The 20,874-nt window shown below is 41.5% G+C and overlaps 1 protein-coding gene across 2 annotated transcripts in view; it reads right to left on the reverse strand.

Annotated features, from left to right (window-relative positions):
- ADCY8 (adenylate cyclase 8) overlaps positions 1-20,874 on the reverse strand; it is a 179,006-nt gene that overhangs the window by 59,591 nt on the left and 98,541 nt on the right. For both annotated transcript variants that reach the window (XM_065586151.1, XM_065586150.1), the window contains exons 5-7: positions 20,683-20,810; positions 10,307-10,465; positions 4,096-4,366 (exon numbers count right to left, since the gene is read on the reverse strand). In XM_065586151.1, the coding sequence (XP_065442223.1) occupies positions 4,096-4,366; positions 10,307-10,465; positions 20,683-20,810 (558 nt within the window). The remainder of the gene's footprint in view (positions 1-4,095; positions 4,367-10,306; positions 10,466-20,682; positions 20,811-20,874) is intronic.

Here is a 20,874-nt window from a genome sequence, read left to right on the forward strand (position 1 = left end):
TCCCAGTGTTGTTTAATGCTTCAGCTGGGAATCCTTATCTCGTTGAAATCAACAGCAACATTTCCATTTACTTCATTGTGATTAGGTTTTGGGCCTTAGCATGTTAACCCCTTGCAATCATATTACTTCAAATGTTTGGGTTATTTGATCAAGATCAAGAGGCTTGTAGTTTGATATAAAAGAGTTGCATGAGACAGGCCCATTACTTGCCAGTGATGCCTCTGGCATTTTTGCATAGACAGGGAATGCAGGTTTATGCCCAAATAATGTTGGAAGAAGTAATAGAATACTTCACACTAACCAAGGATTCCTTATTTTTTTTTTTTTTTTTGGTAACTGTAAAAATACAAGAAAAAACACTGAGTGAGTTTCAGGGGGTAGGTTTAAATCCTTTTGATTCAACGTATTCCAGCAGAACCATAATGCAGTACTAAATCTAATTACACTATTAGCTATATCCAATTAGCTTTGGAATTGGGATTGGTTTTGTTGTGTAAACAAAAAAGATCCTGAGTCAACTTAGTTATTTGGAATATAAAACTTGGCTAAGTGGAACCTTAGACAACTGCATACCCCCATGTGGTGCCAACAGAGTTTTGTTTTGCCTTCTCATTTATTAGCCAGAAGAAATGACACACTGGAAGACCTTAAGGGTTATGTTTTCACTATGATGCAATGCAAATGTAGGCAGGCTACTCATATTATCATTAGCTAAAAAAGATGGTGCATTCAAATTCCCATTCACTGAGCTGAACGTTTCCTTTTAGAACATGGGTTAATTGCTTGAGTCTTGTAGTGTATGACAAGACTCAGGTTCAAGTTCCACCATTAGATGAGCTCACATTGATGCCAGAGGGCAGAATCTGGACTTTAGAGTGAAAAGACCAAAAAGTGTGAGAGGGCAAAACCAGACATAAAATAAGATAAATTGAAAGCAGAGGGTGCAGAAATATATTAAAGTACAGGAAGCGGAGAGGTGAAATTTTAAAAAGTCAGTTTTCAAAATAAAAATACACATATTTTTGAAAAAATAGGAAGTAATGATTTTTTCCTATGGTCCATTTTGCCCATGTCATTATATATTCCTAGTCCAAGGGCCAGATTTACAAAGCTATTGAAGCAGCTAAAGACGCTCTATGTCAAAGTCCTACAGAACTGCATAAGCATGAAACAGCATTTTATAGAAATTATTCTAAAAATAATAAAATTGAATAGAGAGCAATATCCTTTCTGTAAGTTTCTTTTTTACAGTTGAGTTGTATGGCAGGGATATGAGTTTTTGTTAAACACAACAGGATGGTTTAAAATAACAAAAGACAGGTTTCCATTGTCTATTCAATCCTGTAAGACTAGTTCATAGGGGCTCTTGGCATCAAAATAAGAGGTTGGCACTAGGAATTGAATCTAGGTCTCCTGCACTTTATGACCCCTGCCCTTTTATGTTTGACTCCTGGTCTTTACAACAGTTGTTCATACTTCTCTAAAATCAATGGTATTCTTTATACATTGTTTATTAGATGCCTGCATTGGTAACAGTCACCAAAACAATCACTAGAATATGTGCATACCCCACAAATCTGTCAGACTAGCATTTTTGTAATTGCATCCCATTTCTGTCAAATTTCTTCAGAGTAACATCAGGGGCCATATTCTGCCCTTGGTTACAACTTCTGTAAAGCACAGACAGAGAATCCAATCCCACCAACTATCCATATACCACAGGGGCTGGAGAATCTCTCTGCGCTTTACAGAAGGGCCCAGCCATGCTAATACCTCCATTCCACTAGCTACACAGTCCAGGATATTGGGCATGGACTGAATTTCATTATGGCCACACACAACCTCAGCGTAATGCACAATCAAACCTAAGTCACAAGCCTGGTAACTTTAGCTTTTCTACATGTGTGTGATGTATAGACTGCTTACTTGGCCTCTAAATCAAATCTCATACCTCCACTCCACTCTCATAGGTCACCAGTCCAAAATAAATTAGGGGACAGAATATGAAATGTGATGAATTGGGGCTTGGAGGAGAGAAATCAGAAGAGACTCTAATCTGTCAGATTCTCACAGACTTGGCAAGACCTAGAATTAAGCCACAGGTTCCAGATGAGTTGAGTTACCCAAATCTTGTTGTAACTGATAATTTTTTAGTGAGGACATTTGAAAGGAACTGGCAAATACCGAAGCAGACCCAGTGCTTCGCTGTCGAACAGCTGCTTCTTGCATCTCCAACCTCCTCTGCTACAAGTGATCTTTCTGCTGATAATTAACATTATTAAATGCTTAATCTGTCCAAGGCTGACCAGTCCTTGGAGAAAGATACATATTACTAGCATAATTCAAAGATGCCATTTGATTTCTAAGATTATATTAGCTTCAGACCACTATTAATGAACAATAATGCACACTACATTGATTTTACAATTGAAAATTACATAATTGAGTCATGCATGCAGTGACTGGCTAATTAGAGCTTCTACCCAGGTAATTAATTGTTATATAGTAAAAATGATTTATGCTTTTAATACTGGGATAAATAATAGTCAATCAAAATAGGGAGAAGCCATCTTCTGTTGATTTAGATATGTTATGTTGCCATAAGGTGCAAATCCCTTTGAAGATACGTGCATTTATACACATTTCAGTAATTTTCATAGACTTTTTACTGGCTTGTTAGATGGAAGGAAGTCAACAATGGTATAAAACAATAGCTCTTTTTCTTCATTGTTAGCAACATGGTAAGGTACAGCTGAGAATATGGACAATGGGAGAATTGCCTAATCTGCAATTATTATTTGTTTGGCCTATAGAAATTGGAAAGGGAAAGAACAAGAAAAGGAGAATGTTGAGAGAAAAGTTAATCTTAGCAACATGCATGCACTCTTTCATTCCCAATGGAATGAAAATAGATATAAGCTGACAAAATGATGTGAGAGCTGAAAGGAGTCGTACATGCAGATAAGCAAATACACAGATACCCATGTAAAACGGATGTTTTATAATACAGCGAACTGTACCATGCACCATTTTAGTCTGAAAGGACATAGACTCTTCACAAAGAATTGATCACTTGTGAGGGTTTATCACTCTAGGCAAGAGACTGTTGACGAAGCATGATCTTCACGCAACAAAGCTTTAAGTTCTACAGACGTTTCAGACAACTAGAACTAAGTACATGCAGCAAAAGAAAGGAAATATCATGTCATTACAGATCTCTCACATACAAATGGAAGGCAACTCAAACTGATCTTGTTTCACTATGACTCATCAATCTTTCAAATGCAGTAGAAAGAGTGGTGTCTTAGGGCATTTTAACCTTTTCATCTTGAATTCTTTTTAAGCAGACAGGCATCATAACTGATTTTATGACTGTGACAAATGATTGGATCCCAGAATGCGTACACCTAACATGAAATGCTTTTGAAAAGGATCTGATTGAGAGCAATCTAGAGAGACATTTCTTTCATGTTATTGCTCCATACTTCTGCTTAGCTAGTCAAGACTCCAGTAATCCCCTGTTGGGGAACCATAATTACGTCCAGGACTCTTTTTTTAAGCTAATAAAGGAAGAATGTGAAGAATAGTGATACTGTTATCACAGGGTGCGTATTAGTCCACAGCTCTTGACTTTGGCTCATGAATCGCCCTGTGCTATGTTTGCACATCCCACACAACATACAGTCTTGTCTCGACTTTGACAATGAATACAGCAGTGCACTGAAACTATACTGTGTTAGCTAAATAGAAGTCACACATGGTGACTTGCCCATCTCGTGTCATTTAATGACATTGGTTTTACATTTAATTAACTGCTTTGAGGTTTGGTTCAATTAAAACTCAGCTGCGTAGTATTTAATTTTAGATGGACCCAAAAAACCAACCCTTGCCCCTCCCTGCCATGAAACCCTGGCATTTCCCCGATTCTGATACATAGGTTAATTCTGTCCTGAGGCGATTTGTTTAATCATCTGCAGTTGTAGTACATGTTAGAGAAAAGGTTAAAGATGAATTTGTTTCCTCTGAGGCTTCCATTATTGAGACGCATTCAAGCATGCTTTCATAGTCGATGACATTAAGGAAAGTTTGACTTACGTTCTGTTTTCCCACTATGTTATCAAATGGGAGTTCAGGGCTCCATGATCCTTCTGTAAATGTTGCCCCACTGTTTCTCCTGTCTGAGATGCTGACAGATTCTTTCACAATGTCTTCAGGCAAAGTCAACAGACTCTCCTCGGGCTGTTTTATTAAATAGGTCTCAATGTTATGTTTCCTTAAGAATTCGTTTCGTTCTTTACCGTGTCCTTCTTCAACTTTATAATCCCCATTCAGGCAGTCCAGAGTGGCTTTGGAGATGTGGATCCTCCTGCATGTATGACACAAGTGGTACTAGATGCTGATTGTGTATTTTGACAGGAAGGACTATCGAGAGCTTTATGTCATTATTTAACATTATAGATAAATGCTCTTTTTGGTACAACACATGATTTTACAAGAATTCAGCCTTATAAACTGTTACATTTTAGAGGTGCTGTGGAATCACTCACGATCCCCAAATTTCTTTATAAACACAGACTCCAGTACTGCAGTGGAAGCCCAAGGTCAAACTCTGGCACCAGCATGGAGCCCCACTCACTTCAGTGGGATTCCACGCAGGTGTAGGGATCGGCCCATGTTATTATTATTAATTATTTGGATTGAGGTAGCACTTAGGAGCCCCAGCCATGCACCTGGACCCCATTGTGCTAGGTACTATACAAACAGAACAGAACAGAAAGAGCCTCAAAAAGCTTACAACCTAAGTATAGGGCAAGGGACAACAAATGGGTGCAGACAGTTTGAGGAGGGAGCACAAGAAAACAATGAGACACTATTGGTGAGCATGATATGCAGTGGTATCAGAGCATCACCAGGCTAACCTGGATCAGATTGCAGGATGGGGGCTTTAATACCAGAGCCTGATGCCATTATGATGAGTAGTACTTTACTCCAGGAGCAGTCCCATTGATTCCCATCAGACTACCCCCAGAGTGAGGTACTATTCAGTGTGAGCTATGGCAGTGGTTTTCAAACTGCGGGGCGTGACCCAGTACTGAGTCGCAGAACGTAAGGCACTGGGTCGCAGCGGCTCTGGTCAGCACTGCTGATCGGGCTGTTAAAAGTCCCCTTGGTGGTGCTGCCTGGCTATGGCTGGCTAGTCCCTACCTGTTCTAACACCGCACTGTGCCCTGGAAGCGGCCAGCAGTAGGTCCGGCTCCTAGGCAAGGAGGTCACGGGGCTCCGTGTGCTGCCCCCGCCCCAAGCACCTGACTCCCCGAAACCTTTGCACTGCTTCTGAGAGATGCAGGAAATACGTTTTTGTATGGTAGTTTAAATGAGTTACTTGAAGTTCTGCATTAATACACCTAGTAAGGAATCTATTTGTCAAAAGACATTTCCTGAATCTTTTTTTTGGTCTGTATTGTGACAGACATACTTGCTGATGGGTATTTTGAAATAAATTACCAAAATAATTGAAACTGGCGTGATTCTATTGTGTTATTTTGACAAATAGAATGCTGTGTGCAGAATTTTTAATTTTTTGGAACAGAATTCCCCCAGGAGTAACATATGTAGGAGATACACAGAGCTAGATTTTCCAGTGGGGTAAACTGGCATTGATTTCAATGGCTCTGTACTGGTTTACACAAGTGCAAGCTCTGGCCCATAATATTTTCCATCTCACCTCTTTGCAACCCTAGTTTTGTGGCCTATTTGATGCCATTGCAGATTTATACTATGTAAAATCCTAGTGATAGACTTAGGAATTTGTGTAGTAAAAAGGGTTTGGGTTTAACCCTTTGTGTTAGTAACTACCTCCTGCACGTTGCTGATTACACTTAACTCCTCTGAAGTGCCTGGAAGTGAAGGAATCCAGAAAAACACAGAATGAGGAGCTATATATAATATGAAACATAATTTCACAATAAAAAACTCAAGAAATTTGAAATATTTATATCTCATTCCATTCAAAACCTAGGGCCGGATCTTCAGCTGATATAAATCAATGTCGCTGAATGGAAGTCAATGCATCTATGCCAATTTACCTCAGAAGAGGATCTGACCCATTATTTTTTCCAAAATGTCCACTGAGATTAATGGTCTCTAACAATAAAACGACTGTAAAAATTGTTTCCCAAAGGTAAGCAGCATTTGGCCTGGATTTGAAAAAACAAATAGTCTGCTATCTGAGAAACAGACTTTGTTTCCAAGCTTATAAATCCAAAAAGGCTAAATTAATTTAAGTAAGGGACTAAATACAAAGAAGAATAGAAAACAATACATTAGTTGCTAGGGTGACTATCTTTGTGCTAAGTTTTAGTCTAATATAATTTCGGAAGATTGCATTATAAACTCCTGAAATATGGGGTTTATAATGGAAACGATAACAGCGCTAAGTGGAGCTGTGATTCTGGCTATTGATTTAATATACGTACCGGGACAAAATATTAATAAACCAGCCGGTAGAGTCAAGAATGGGTTCTGCTTCCACCTTACAAGCATTTGACTTTTCTTCATTCATTTAAAATGTATGTTGAAGAGGCCTGATTCTGGGCTCACTTGAAATGTGTAAATCAGCAACACTTGCCTTGAAGTCAACAGATCGAACCCATTTTAGAAAAGGCAAGACCAGAATCAGGCCCAAGACTTTTGAACCTATTCATAAATAAGGGATCCTGAAAAACCAGTTATCATCTATGTTTTATGCAAGAACAAACAGGTTCATTCCAAGATGCACAGTGACACAGATCATGTCTTAGAAATAACAGCCCTGCCTTTAATACACAGAAAAGTGGCTCTAAAAATAATATTTTGGGATTCCATACGTATTCTCTATCAGTGGGTTCTGGATCAAATTTGCTCATTTTAGAGCATATCCACACAAACACTTTCTGCATGGCGAGCTTCAGAATAAATCTCCAGCGCTCCAGAGTGCCACGCACTAACTGCCCGTGTGTACTGTGCTTATGCACACTAAGAGGTCTCTGGCGCATATTGCAGTACTGTGGTTTGAAACAGCCATAGGTCAAAGTGCACTAGGGAACTTTTAGTGAGCAGCAGCATGGTCCCACGGGGACACTTAGTGTGTGGGACGCTGAAGCGCTGTAATTAACACCCCAGGTAGCTGCGCAGCAAGTGCTTGTGTAGACATCCCCTAAGAAACACAGAAATGATTGATCTTTCATTGCAGCAAACTGCATCTGAGATCTGAAAGTAAAGTTGTATTCTTTGTGCTCCGAGTCTTTAGGTGTGAAATTCACCTCCTTGCCAGCTAAGGGACAGGTTTCAATGTATGCACCACTGAAGTCCCACTAAGCCCCTCTATTGAGGGCCTAGGTGGGATTTATATGGTTAGGGCACTACCAAATTCACAGTTGATTTTGGTCAATTTCACGGTCATAGGATGTTAAAAACCGTAAATTTCATGATTTCAGCTTTTTAAATCTGAAATTTCACAGTGTTGTAATTGTAGGGATCCTGACCCAAAAAAGAGTTATGGAGGGGGGGGGAATCGCAAGGTTATTGTAGGGGGGTTGCGGTACGGCTACCCTTACTTCTGTGCTGTTGCTGGCAGCGGCGATGCCTTCAGATCTGGGTGGCTGGAGAGCAGCAGCTGCTGGCTGAGATCCCAGCTCTGAAGGGCAGCGGCGCAGACGTAAGAATGGCATGGTATGGTATTGCCACTCTTACGTCTGCGCTGCTGCTTTCAGAGCGGGGTGCCTGGACAAAAGTCACCACCCTCCGACTGCCCAGCTGTGAAGGTAGTGCAAAAGTAAGGGTAGCAATACCGCGACCCACCTAAAATAACTTTGTGACCCCCCGCCCTGGAACCTTCTTTTGGGTCAGGAACCCCAGTTTGAGAAACACTGGTCTCCCCCATGAAATCTGTATGGTAGAGGGTAAAAAACAGATTTCATGGGGGGAAACCAGATTTCACGGTCTGTGATGTGTTCTTCATGGCTGTGAATTCGGTAGGCCCTATGTATAGTGCATAGACTTTGTGTTGTGCAGTTTCAGCAAAGGGGTGAAATTCAACCCACTACAATACAGATTTGGGAAGCAGAACTTGGTTTGATCATTTTGCTAATGATGATAAGGCTGAGTATGACACAGCTTGTTCCTCCATATTTGTATTGGTTCTGTGGGGGTAACACTAATGAATATGTGTTTTGTCACTCCAGTGTGCACGTGTGACTCAGGCACATACAAATCATATATGTTGGGAAAGGAGGAGTCATTTTTCTGAGCATAACCGCTTTTTACAAAACAATACTTAGAAACCAATTACAGGCAATACCAACAGATTGGTAAAATGACTCATTTCCCACTGACTTTAAAGACAATTATTCTGCAGTCAGTATGGGGGCAGGGGTACTGTATCTGCAATATCTCTATTACAGCCTGGAAACATGGCTTTTCCATGTATTGCTTAAGGCAGATCTAGGTTGAAGGGTGTTCTAAGGCATTCGAAGACCGGACCAGCCTAGCACAACTCTCACTGCAAGAACTGGCAGGCACACTAAACTTCATCTGTTCCAGAACGTCCCCAGATGTTGCTTCTCTGCTCCAAGGTCCTGACCCTACATCATTAAAGTAAATAGGACTTTTGCCAGACACACCAACGGGAACAGGACCGGAGCTTAAACAGGGATTTCTGTGGCCAGCATGGCACAATTGCTTGACCCTAACAGATCTCCAAAATGGTAAGTAGTCTTGCTGCAAAGGGTACTGAGAGTGGTTGACTCACCACAGCAAAGATAGGAATTGTGCATCTCAAAATGTGTTGAGATGCAGGTCATATGAGGCAGAAATAACTTTTCAGCCCTGGGGTGAAGCAGACACCTCAGATGAAGAAACACTAAGCAGATGGATGGCAATAAGTAGATCCCTACATATACAATTGCTCCTGTAAAGGTCACAAAGCACAGATTAGCAGCTCAGAGCATCAAGTTAGTTGTGAACAATCCCTGCAGGGTACGTTTTCCAACACTCCATGAAATTAGGTTGACAGCTTATGAAAGATGCCACAATGCTCCCACATCTTGTGTAAAATCATGGGAAACTGCACCCATGTTCCTCACACCAGCATTTGGAACCAAAGGACTTAGGAGTGAAGTCTGCATGCTAGTCAGAAGAGAGAATCTTGAACCAAAGGTATCTGCATAAATCCAGTGTCAGATATGGTGTCACAGGGTGAGCTGGCCCTTTAACGGGTTTGGGCCTCACCCTCACCTGTGGCAGGTTTAACTCATCTCCTCAGGTAACGGGAATTAGTATAATGAGCATGAGAAGGGGGAACTCAGAGCCAGGTCTGCTAGAAAATATAATAGACCATTCAGAGGAGAGTCTAAAAGGGGCAGGAGGGGTGTTCCACACAAAGACACTCCCCATAGGGACCCAAGCGGAGGCCTGAGATGTGCAAACCTGCAAAGATCAGGAATCAGCTAGGAAGGTTGGAGTGAGGGGAGTAAGCTTGCGATGAGGGCCGGGACCAAGAATCCTGCCCCCAAGGACTATGATCTAGCTAGGAAGGCTGGATGTAAGATCTGTGTTGTTTTGTACCTTATATTAATAAACCAGACTCTTAAAAGGAAAGAATGATTGAGAAAACAGCTGCAGCGTGATTAACGGGGAAAGGAAGGAAACTGAGGGAGCAGCAGGGCCTGAAGCCAGACTGGGTAAGCTCTGCTTCATTCAGGAATAGCTATTGGCTGAATACTATCACTGGCCATTTGCAGAGGGCAACATTCCCTTTCCCACAGCCAGATCCACAACAACCAGGTTTGAAGGGCAGGCAAGACGGCAATGGAAATGAGATCCGTTGACCTTCCCAAAAGATCTGATCTGCATGCTGGGGGTCAGTTGGGGCAGTCAATGGCTATCTAACAGGAGGAGTTGGTATATGGGTATTTTGGAGGGAGGGATAGCTCAGTGGTTTGAACACTGGCCTGCTAAACCCAGGGTTGTAAGTTCAATCCTTGAGGAGGGCTCTGGGGCAAAATCAGTACTTGGTCCTGCTAGTGAAGGCAGGGGGCTGGACTGGACTGGACTCAACTTTCAAGGTCTCTTCCAGTTCTAGGAGATAGGATATCTCCATTATATTTGTGACAATCTTCTGACCAGCCTTTGCTAAGTGCCATTTTACAAATAGCACCAGAAGGATGCTTTAAACATTGCATCAAACCTATTTAAATACTGGAAAGAGAGTTAATTTGTCAAAGGCAAACAAAAATTATACAGCTGATGGGATCATTCTCCATCTTACCCAGGAATGCCGCCTGACTCGAGTTTGTTTGCAATATCCACATCCCACGACCAGACATCAAACTGCCACTTCCGTAGGCCCAGCACCCCACACAGCACTGATCCAGAATGTATTCCGATCCGCATGTCAATGTCATGCTTTGTTCTTGACCTAACATACCTGTTTTTGTTAAAGGGTTAAATACACAAAGAAATACAAGATCAGCTCATGCAATCAACTCCATAGAAGGCTGTAACTATGATCCATGTGGAAAAGTCACATCTTCACTGCATCGTAACAGCTGTCCTGCAGGCCTTGCCAGATAACAGGGCAGCTGCAGAACTAACATCATTCAGAGGTTTTACGTGTTTAAAAAATGTAGTCTATAAAATGCAACACCAATTTGGCATATAGGGATACTTGATAGCCATGCACAATTAAGAGATAACATTCTGGGTGGCAGAGTATGTGCAGTCATAAAATGGTTCTGAAAGCTGGATTATCATAGAGGTGCTTAATTGCATGCATGGTTTGATGCACACGTATTATTCCTATTTTGCAGAAATATAAAGAGAGAGAGAGAGAGAGAGAGAGAGAGAGAGAGAGAGATGTTTAAATGGAAGCAACTGTAGGGTCCACTGAGTCTTTTCCCAGAAAAGCGTAACTGAATATTTAACACACCAACAGAAACTATTACAGTTAAGATATACAATGTTCTCATTCTACCCTCCTCCTACTCTGAGTAACTCATTACTTTCCAAAATCTCCCTTTTCTGGCTGACATTTTCTAGGGTTGGTCTTCGCCCAAAGGTGAAATATTTGTTAGAGGGTTTGGACAAAAATGCTCCTTAGAATATGAAGGGATTGAAAAAATATATACTTTTCCCATTATAACAAAAATTCTTGGGATCTTTTTTGAGCGGCTCTGCAGTCAAAACGGCTGGGGTTGCATAGCTAAAATCTGGCATGGAAATAAGCCTTATTAAAAGAAGTATCTTGGGCCATGTCTACACTATGGGGACTATAGCAGCACAGCCATGGTGTCTTCGCTTTACCAGCATAAACGTATAGTGTGGATGCAGCCTACAGTGGGCTTGTTTGTCCATCGCTGTTGGAACACCACCTACCTGAGCAACAGTAGCTATGTTGATGGAAGCATTCTTCCATTGACCTAGTTGTGTCTCCATTGGGAATTAGGACAGCATGGATTTTTCGCACCGCGGAGTGCCATAGCTACGTCAACTTAAATTTTAAGCATAGACCAAGCCTTGGGGTGTGCTTGTAAAAATTGGTGAGGATTTGCCCAATTGAAAATTGTACCCTGCACACTCACAGAGTACATTTTGCACAGGGCTTTTCATGAAGCTCATACAATATGCAACTAATGGAGGTTGCATTATGTATTCACGCACTATCTTAGTTATGTAGCAAAGATGCCAACGCCCTGGCAGATCTTCTGAAATGTGATAGGGCTAGGGAGCATTACTTTGCTCTTTGTATGGTTTGCAGAAAGAAGCTCTCCTCTGATATGTTTTAAATGTGCCAGGCCTGAGGGAAGAGCAAAGTGCCTTCCCCAATTTCCCAACATACCAGGTTCACAAGGAGAGGCGCTTACTTCGGTAGATCCCTAAGGGGCATGGGACATGACATGTCCAGGTTGCCCATAATACAGATAGTTCCAGATTTAGGAACCTGCATGCACCATTGCCATTTTTTTCCCAGTCCAAGAGATATTGTGCACACAAAGCCAATGTTAAGAGACTGTTACAGTTGTCTGGAAAACAGGAAATGCCAGAGATAAGCTGCATAAACAACCCTCAGCTCTGTCCTGTTGTGTGTATGCATCATGGTAAAGTCCACTTTACAAAAATCGCCCTGAGTTGACATTACTAGGCAACTTTGTTAACAGTCTCAGAAAGGAAATTATGTGCTTGATAATCAGCTGGTTTAAATCAATGTAGCTCTACTGAAGTAAATGGAGCTCCACTAGATGAAGACCTGAGCCAAAAGATGGATTTACAATGATCTTACACTAAATTAGTACCTTCCTTTCAGACTGATTCCAATGCAGTGTACGTAGAGACACTAAACTAACTTTGCACCCCAGAGGTGGTCCTTCCAAGTGAGAGTTGAGGCACTTTGGCTGGGCACTGTGGAGCAGCTCACAACTAAGTTACCTGTGCTATACCTACTGCGAGGACAAAGAGAGTAATGTCTTCAGAGCTGTCAATCTGACACTATTAATGAACTCTAAATTTGCCTTAAAAAACCCCCACTACTGTTTGCACTAACTAACATCCTTGCTGGCAGTCTCGGAATAAATAAAGTGCACGGCAGGCTGAAATTTGCTATTTCTTCATACAAGTCCCAGTCCTGCTACCACTGAAGTCAATGGCAATGGTGCACGATCATACCTTAGGACAGACAAAGAATAAACAGAGCTATTTCACAATTCCTGAGCTGCACATCATAGGCTCAAATCTGACCTAGACAGATCATGTCTAGGGACAAAAGGATAAATCACTCGTTTCCATTCAATCCTTGGCCTTTGATTGCTGTCAACAAGGACATCAATGTAGTGTGTGAAATTGAGTTTCAAAAAGGAAGAGAAATTATATAAAAATGAGAGGATTCACAGAAAAAGCAATTCACCTTTATTGTCCTCTCCTGCACATTTTCTGAGAAAAACGATGACTATAATATGTTCCTATGCAGCTGTTATACTGCTAGCCCAGCACTTACTCGTCAGATCCAGACACCAGGAGGTCTCAGTGACCTTGGCAAGAGGGGTAGACTGAGATTTACACATTGAAAAACTATTTTTTGGCACATTTCCTCCAATGTATTGAACAAAAACATGTTTCTCTATAAACAAGAAGCACCTCTGGCTTTCTTACTCCACCAGCGTTTTGTTCAAACACGCCTATTGTGGCAAATGACTTGCCAGTGGCTCTTGGACTATTGTCTCTTGGGATTCTGAATTTTCCTCTGCACAATTTTGTCATTTTTTATATTTTATTTTTAGGATTTTCACCTTTTTGAATCCAGTGCCAAAACTGGCATCTGAAAGAACAACTTATTCTTCTCTAGCAGTTATTGACTGGGAATTAAGAGCAAATTTCAGCATGGCATGTCCAGAGTTAGGGCCTGGCCCTTGATCTTTCAATCTACAGTATCTATCAAATGTATGGGACTCCTTTTCAGCCTTCCTCTTCAGTCAACATCAGAGAGAGGAAAGAGAAAGAAGCTTTCTAACTTGAGAAGTGCCCATTGGGCACTGAAACGGGGCCCTGGCTGAAAGGAGAGTATATGGTGTGAACGAAGCCTATGAACACGTCTTGGAGTTACTGGAGAGGAAAGAGAATACCTGCATTTGAGAAGTGACTGTTTTTGTGTGGTTAGAGATTTGTTGACCAGCCAGACCTAAGCCTTGGAAAAGATAATGGATAGGCATTACATAATGGATAGAGCTGCTTGGAAAAATTCCAATGAAATAATTTTTCATTGGAATTTCCCGAGATGTCAAAATAAAAAAATTCTGCAGAGACAGTTTGATTTTGGCAAAACTCCCACTGACTTCAATGGGACCTTGAGGTTTTCTTCCTGGTCAGCATTCTCTGATTAGTAATTAGGTTCGGTAGCTGTTAATAAAAGGCTTTTCTGTGTGCATGAAGAATCTGAGCTGAAAGTCAGAAATTTGCCTACTTGCTGATTTAAGAATGCATTTATATATTGTCATACTTTCCTATTGCTACCCGAATACCAGATGCTTTGGAACTTTGGCCAATGCAGTTTAGTTTGTAAGCTCTCCCAGGCAAAGAAAACCTTGGGTGTAAAAGCATATAGTGTACTATTGGTGCTAGATAAAAAATAAAGCCATGATTTGTGTAAGCCTAACATTGTGAACATTATATATCTAATGGGATAGTAACTGCTTTTAATTTAAAGCTAAATAAGGTCTAATTACAAACAAACAATGAAACAAACAAACAACTTTTTGATCCGACTGGTTGATTTGTGGAAAATTCTCAAAAGAACTTAAGTGCTTTTTTCATATTGATATGAAACAGAAGTGGGCAAATGAATTGGGCATGTAGTCTATACAGGGTGATTCTGGGAACTGTGTTTTATTTGGAAAGGAAACTACTATTATTTGTATTTTAAAAGTTAGATAGCAGGATGCACTAAATTACCGAATGGCTTGCAAAATGTGGCTAAGATCCAAACACTCATAGGATAGAATACTTTGTAGATGGCCCTAACACAAGGTCAAGTAGCTGTCTAATGCAAAATTACACTCTGGGCCCTATATAATTTAGAGCAGCTTCAGGGATGGATTTACTCTGGAATTACACTGTTAGAGCTGATATGAGTAACATCACTATCTGTAGAGGTTCTTATACCATGCTCATCACTGAATGCCTATGAGCTGATATTGTAGTAATACACACTACAATAAAGTCATGGAATACATTGCAGTTTATGTGTCAGTATTCTCTAACAAAAACATTATACATTTGTATGCAATTCCACAAATTCAAGCATAAACCATTAGAAGTCTGAGCCTTTCCATTTTCTAATTACACTATAACACTGCATCAAATAATTACATTGCCATGCCATATTTCCAATTTTGTTCCTATTATTTTTTTCATAACATGTCTTAAGATGGTGGGTATCGGGGGAGGGAGGACATTTAAGAATTAAATTAGGGTAGTATTAACTATAAAACAAAAAACAGGAGCTATGTCAATTTATACCACCTGAGGACCTGGCCCTAGAGTTCTAAGCAAATAGTTGTGTGTATCTTTTGTTTTGTTCTGATGTCCACATTTCCCATTCCCTATCTTCACGGCAACTATGCTCATTTTTATACCAGCTGAGGATCTAGCCCTATATGATTAGCAAAGCCAACTAGAAAAGGCATCTAATTTTGGATCATTTGTGCTATGTCAGGGAGTTCAAAAACAACTTTTGAACATTTTAGTGCCAAGGCACTTTCTTTACCGTATGTAAATCACTCTCTGAATTCATATATAACAGAATAATGGGTAGGTGGGTCAGGTTTCTCAACAGACCAAGAGAACAGGTCAAAAAGCAGTTGTTTCTTGGGAAACAGCAGGAAATTTGGCAGGTCTGCTACTGAAATCATGCATAGTAGCTGCTTTTCTTGAATTAATGTTATGACTATTAGAGACTACGCATAGATAGACTGGTTTATAATGAAGACAAGCTGTTATACTGTTTCCAGAGTTGAGTTTCAGTTGTGTGGTGAGACTACTTTGGTCATAATAAATATTCTTTCAGCTGGCACTTTAGTGGGCAGGTATCCCAGACACTAAGCCATCCCAGACTCCTTGAGCTGCAAAATAAGTGTGTTGGTAAAGTTTGTTTGGATTTCCACTACTGTGCAGGGAGACCCCGGTCCCTCTGATGGCAGAACTGACACAGCCTCCCAACCTCCCTTCTCCTAGTGAACTAAGCCTCAGGAACAAAGAAATTCCAGGGGGGAGTTAGCCCCAGGCCCAAAGAAATTCAAGCCAGCTGAGCAATCACAGAAGCTGGTTCAACACGGACTGTTAGCCACCTCTGTTATCATAGATTTATAGAGTTTAAGGCCGGAAGAGACCATCTAGTGTGTACCATCCTGAATATCACAGGCCATTACATTTCACCCACTTAGCCCTGTATTGAGGCCAATAGCTTGTGTTTGGCCAAAGCGTATCTCCCATAAAGTCATCCGGTCTTTATTTGAGGGTGTCAAGAGATGAAGAATCCACCACTTCCCTGGGGAGTTTGTTCCAATAGTTAATCAACCTCCCTGTTAAATATTTGTGCCTTATTTCTAATTTGAATTTTTCTGGCTTCAGCTTCCAGCTACTGGTTCTTGTTATGTCTTTCTCTTCTCTCACTGCAAGGCATTTTTTCCCAGTCCTCAAATCAACATCCTTTGAAAAATGAGGACTGCAGAAGTGGATGCAGTATTCCTGTGTTGCTCTCACCATCCTCAGGCCGTTCCTTCAATTTTCACTCTGGATATTCTCTGCCTTGTGCTGATTGGCTGTTTGCTCTACTTCCCCTCCAGATGCCACTCTTAAGGTTTCCTCAGCTCAGCCTCACTCCCTTTGCCTTCCATGCTCCCACTCCAGCCTTCCGCCCTTATCTCCCAGACCTATCCCCAGCACCTTCCTCCCTTCATCTTTTCAGTTATCCAATCCTCTCCTAACTTAACCCCACCCATATCATTAACCCCCCATCACAAAATAAACCCACCAACCCTTGCCCCCTGTAGCACAGAACATGATATTTGGAAGCCACCACACTGTGCACTCTGCTTATGTGTGCCATCCCTTTCTCCTATCCTAGATTCTATTCTTGCTAGGTCCTCAGCAGCACTGTCTTCTTCTTCTGTTAAATTCAAGTATATCCATAGAGCTGCGTGGGAAGTGGTCAAAGCTTAGAACTGCCCAGCAGTCTGATTCTGGTTATTGGAACTTCCATGTAAATATTTTCCACCCTTCAAGAAAGGCTTGAATTGAACTAACTGGCCTAACTGTGTCTCTGATCTAATCTCCTGTGGAGTCCTCCAAATATTTTGTGCATAGAAGATATTTCTTTTGTGAAGCCTTCAGGAAAAGAAAAGACATCCCATAACCACCAAAATGTAACCACTGGCAGGATTTCGTTCAGACCCGTCATGCCAAAAATAAGCTCTGCAGGGGTCCGTTCAAAAGCCTTCAATACACACAAGTTTTTCCATTCTAGCCGTGAGAGTGATTTCAGTTTGGAATGACAGATTTTTGTAGGTAATGCCAGGCTGTCTCTCAAACATGTAAGAGGCAGAGTTTGCTTGGATGATGATGATAGCTCCCAGAAGGCCCCAGGGATATTGAAGTTCCACTGTGCACTGTACAAGCACACAGGTCCGGCTCCAGAGTTTTTGCTGCCCCAAGCGGCGAAAGAAAAAAAAAAAAGCCACGATCGCAATCGCGATCGGCGGCACTCCAGCGGCAGCTCCACTGCGCGCTTTCTTCTTCGGCGGGAATTCGGCGGCAGGTGCTTCCCTCTGAGAGGGACCCGCTGCCGAATTGCCGTGGAACAGCCCGACATGCCACCCCTTCCCCTGGGCCGCCCCAAGCACCTGCTTGCTGGGCTGGTGCCTGGAGCCGGCCCTGCAAGCACATAGTAAGATCCCCCTGCCCCAAAGTCTTTGTAATCTAGATAGACAAGACAGAAAAAAGGGTGGGAGAAAGGAAGAATGATCATTTCCCCCACTTACAGGTGGGGAACTGAGATACAGAGATTAAAGCTGGGATCTTTAAAGGAGCCTGTGAGAGTCTGGCCAGTTAATTTGGACTGGGATGGTCAAAAGTGCCTAAGGAACTTAGGCTCACAACTCCAACTGAATTTAACTATTACTAAACTTATTAAAACTATGATAAACTATATATTACCATAGTGACTAGAGACCAGCTGCTGGAGTGGTAAATAATGAAGAGAACAAGTCACTGTTACAGAGTGATCTGGATCACTTGGTAAACTGGTGCAAGCAAACAATATGTGTTTTAATATGGCTAAATGGAAATGCATCCAACTAGGAACGAAGAATGTAGGCCAAACTTACAGGACGCATGACTCGATCCTGGGAAGCAGAAACTCTGAAAAAGATTTGAGGGTTCTGGGAATAACCAGCTGAAAATGAGCTCCCAGTGTGATGCTGTGGCCTAAAGAGCTAATACGATCTTGGGATGCCTAAACAGGGGAATCTCGGGTAAGAGCAGAAAGGATATTTTACCTCTGTATTTGGCACTGGTGAGACTGTTGCTGGAATACTGTGTCTAGTTCTGGTGCCTACAATTCAAGAAGGCTGTTGATAAATTGCAGAGTGGTCACACAAGAACGATAAGAATGATTGAAGGATTAGAAAACATGCTTTATAGGATAGACTCAAGGAGCTCAATCTTTTTAGCTTAACAAAAAGAAGGTTACGGGGTAACTTGATTACAGTCTATAAATATCTAGATGTGTAACAAATATTTAATATGGGCTTTTCAATCTACCAGAGAAAGGTACAACATGATCCTGGGGCTGGAAGTTGAAGATAGACAAATTCAGACTAGAAATAAGGCATAATTTTGAACAGGGAGAATAATTAACAATTGGAACAATTTACCAAAGGTTGTGGTGGATTCTTCATCACTGAAGATTTTTCATCAAGCTTGGATGTTTTTCTAAAAGTTATGCTCTAGAAATTATTTTGGGGATGTTCTATGGCCTGTTACAAAGGAGGTCAGACTAGATGATCACATGGTCTCTTTTGGCTTTGGACTCCGTGAAAAAGCCTAATCAGTAATGAGGCCCCAATGTGCTAAATGCTGCACAAATATATAAGGAGACATGGGTCTCTGCCCCCAAGGAATTTACAATCATAGAGGAAAAGTGACCTATGAAGGACTTGGCAGAGGGTGTGCTGTCAAGTTTGTACAAATGACTTTATCTATATAAGAGAGACAAGGTGGGTGAGGTAACCTCTTTTATTGGACAAGCTTTTGATCCACACAGAGCTCTTCTTCAGGTCTGGGAAAGGAACTCCCAGCGTCACAGCAAAATGCAAGGTGGAACAGATTGTTTAGCATAAGTAGGTAGCACATATTGTAAGGGAGCTTTCAAGGTACAGTGGCTTGTTAACACCTCTGCAGTCTTAGGACAAAAAGAGGGGGTTAGCGGGTTACTACGCTGCATATATTTATATATACAACTGAAATACTTAATATTACTCATAGGGCTTGTCTTCACTACTGGAAGTCGACCTAAGTTATGCTACTCCAGCTACATGAATAACATAGCTGGAGTCGACGTACCTTAGGTCGACTTACTCCTGTGTCTTCACAGCGCTGTGTCAACGGGAGACGCTCTCCCCTGACTTCCCTTACTCTTCTCGGGGAGCTGGACTACCAGAGGCAACTGGACAGCGCTCTGCTGTCGATTTAGCGGGTCTTAGACCCGCTAAATCAACACCTGCTCTATCGATTGCAGCAGCGTTGATCTCCTCAGTAGTGAAGACAAGCCCATAGATAGCTTTTTTCCACCTATAATTTCCGTGATTTGTGCTTTATACTTTGGTTGTGGGACCCGAAGCAAAATACCCACCACACTCTGCAATATTTGGTCTGTTAGTTTTGTCGGCTCCCTTCCTAGAGATAAGTAACAGCAAGGTCCATTATTTAGTTGCATTTTTATTAATTATCTTCAAGCTCCATTTAAATTCAGGACACAGTAATATAGTGCAGTCTACCGTAACTCTCTAATTCCGTGGGACACATCAGGGATTAGGAAGGTCGGCAGGTGGAAAGGTGGGAAAAACCAGGAAATGGAACACACAAGAGGCTGGATAGGAAAACAGCAGTAATACAAGGAGGAGTTTTGGTGCAGGACTCACTGGTTTGATAAGGAAGGCCACAACAGGAGGAGCAATGGGAGAAGGATGCATTGGACCAAACAGTGGGTGGTTTTGAGGCGATGGGTGAAAAAGGCTGAGAATGCTTCTTTTGTAGCACTGGAAATTGGGCACTAGCGGGGCAAAATACTTGACTATAAATGGGCTGCTGAATTCAGTGCACATATCGGATCAAAATATGCAGAACTGGCACTAGGCATAAGCAGACTAAGCAATTGCTTTGGGCCCTGAGCCGCTCATGGGGCCCCCTATTAATTATTAGTATGTGTTGTGTGTGGGGGGGTGCTCCCTGCTTAGGGCTCCCAATGGGCTTGGATCACCTCTGAATACTGTACGAGATCAGAAACAAAGCTATCTACATACCGGAGGTTCAAGCTTTAACTAAAACTTTCATAGCTCCTGTGGAGTTAAGGGGCAACCTTAACATAATAAGCAATGCCTATTTAGCTGACGAATCTTATACCACTTATAAATTTCTCTCTGACCTATTATTCAGATAAAGCCATTGCCCCTGCTGTCTATTTACTGATCTTTGATTGTCAAAGGGATTATAGAAAATGAGCCAGCCTTGTTTTATCCTAAGCAACCTCATCTTAAAAACACTGAACATGAATAACTGCTAAATTCCAATTCCTCATCTTAAAAACACTGAACATGAATAACTGCTAAATTCCAATCTGTGGAAAGACAATGGCCATTGTCTCCTCCTCCACCTTCTTACTATCATCATAGATATTATGTTATAGGTTCTAAATCATAGTAAAAAAATAGTAAAAAAATTTCTGTCTTGCGCCAGTAAGTCGCCAATCCATTTCTGAAGCCAATGGGCCATCAAGACAATATTTGAAGATTTACTCTGTCTAGCAATAAAAATGCGTACATAACAGACCATGGGACAGTAGCAACAACACCAAAAGAGGACAACAAAGAAAAGAATTACCTGATAGTTTTGATCATGCTGAGTCCCATTTCAACACAACAGTGGGCATGGTCTTGGCGAGGTTCCGGGAGCCCAGAAACACAGTAGTAACAGTCCCCCAGGATCTTAATTCTAAGGCAATGATGTTCCTAAATTAAATGTATCAAAACAGAAAGATTTTTAGTAATGGGTTTGTATTTGCAACACAAGCAT

This window comes from Chrysemys picta, chromosome 2 (assembly GCF_011386835.1).
Source record: "Chrysemys picta bellii isolate R12L10 chromosome 2, ASM1138683v2, whole genome shotgun sequence".
Classification (NCBI taxonomy): domain Eukaryota; kingdom Metazoa; phylum Chordata; order Testudines; family Emydidae; genus Chrysemys; species Chrysemys picta.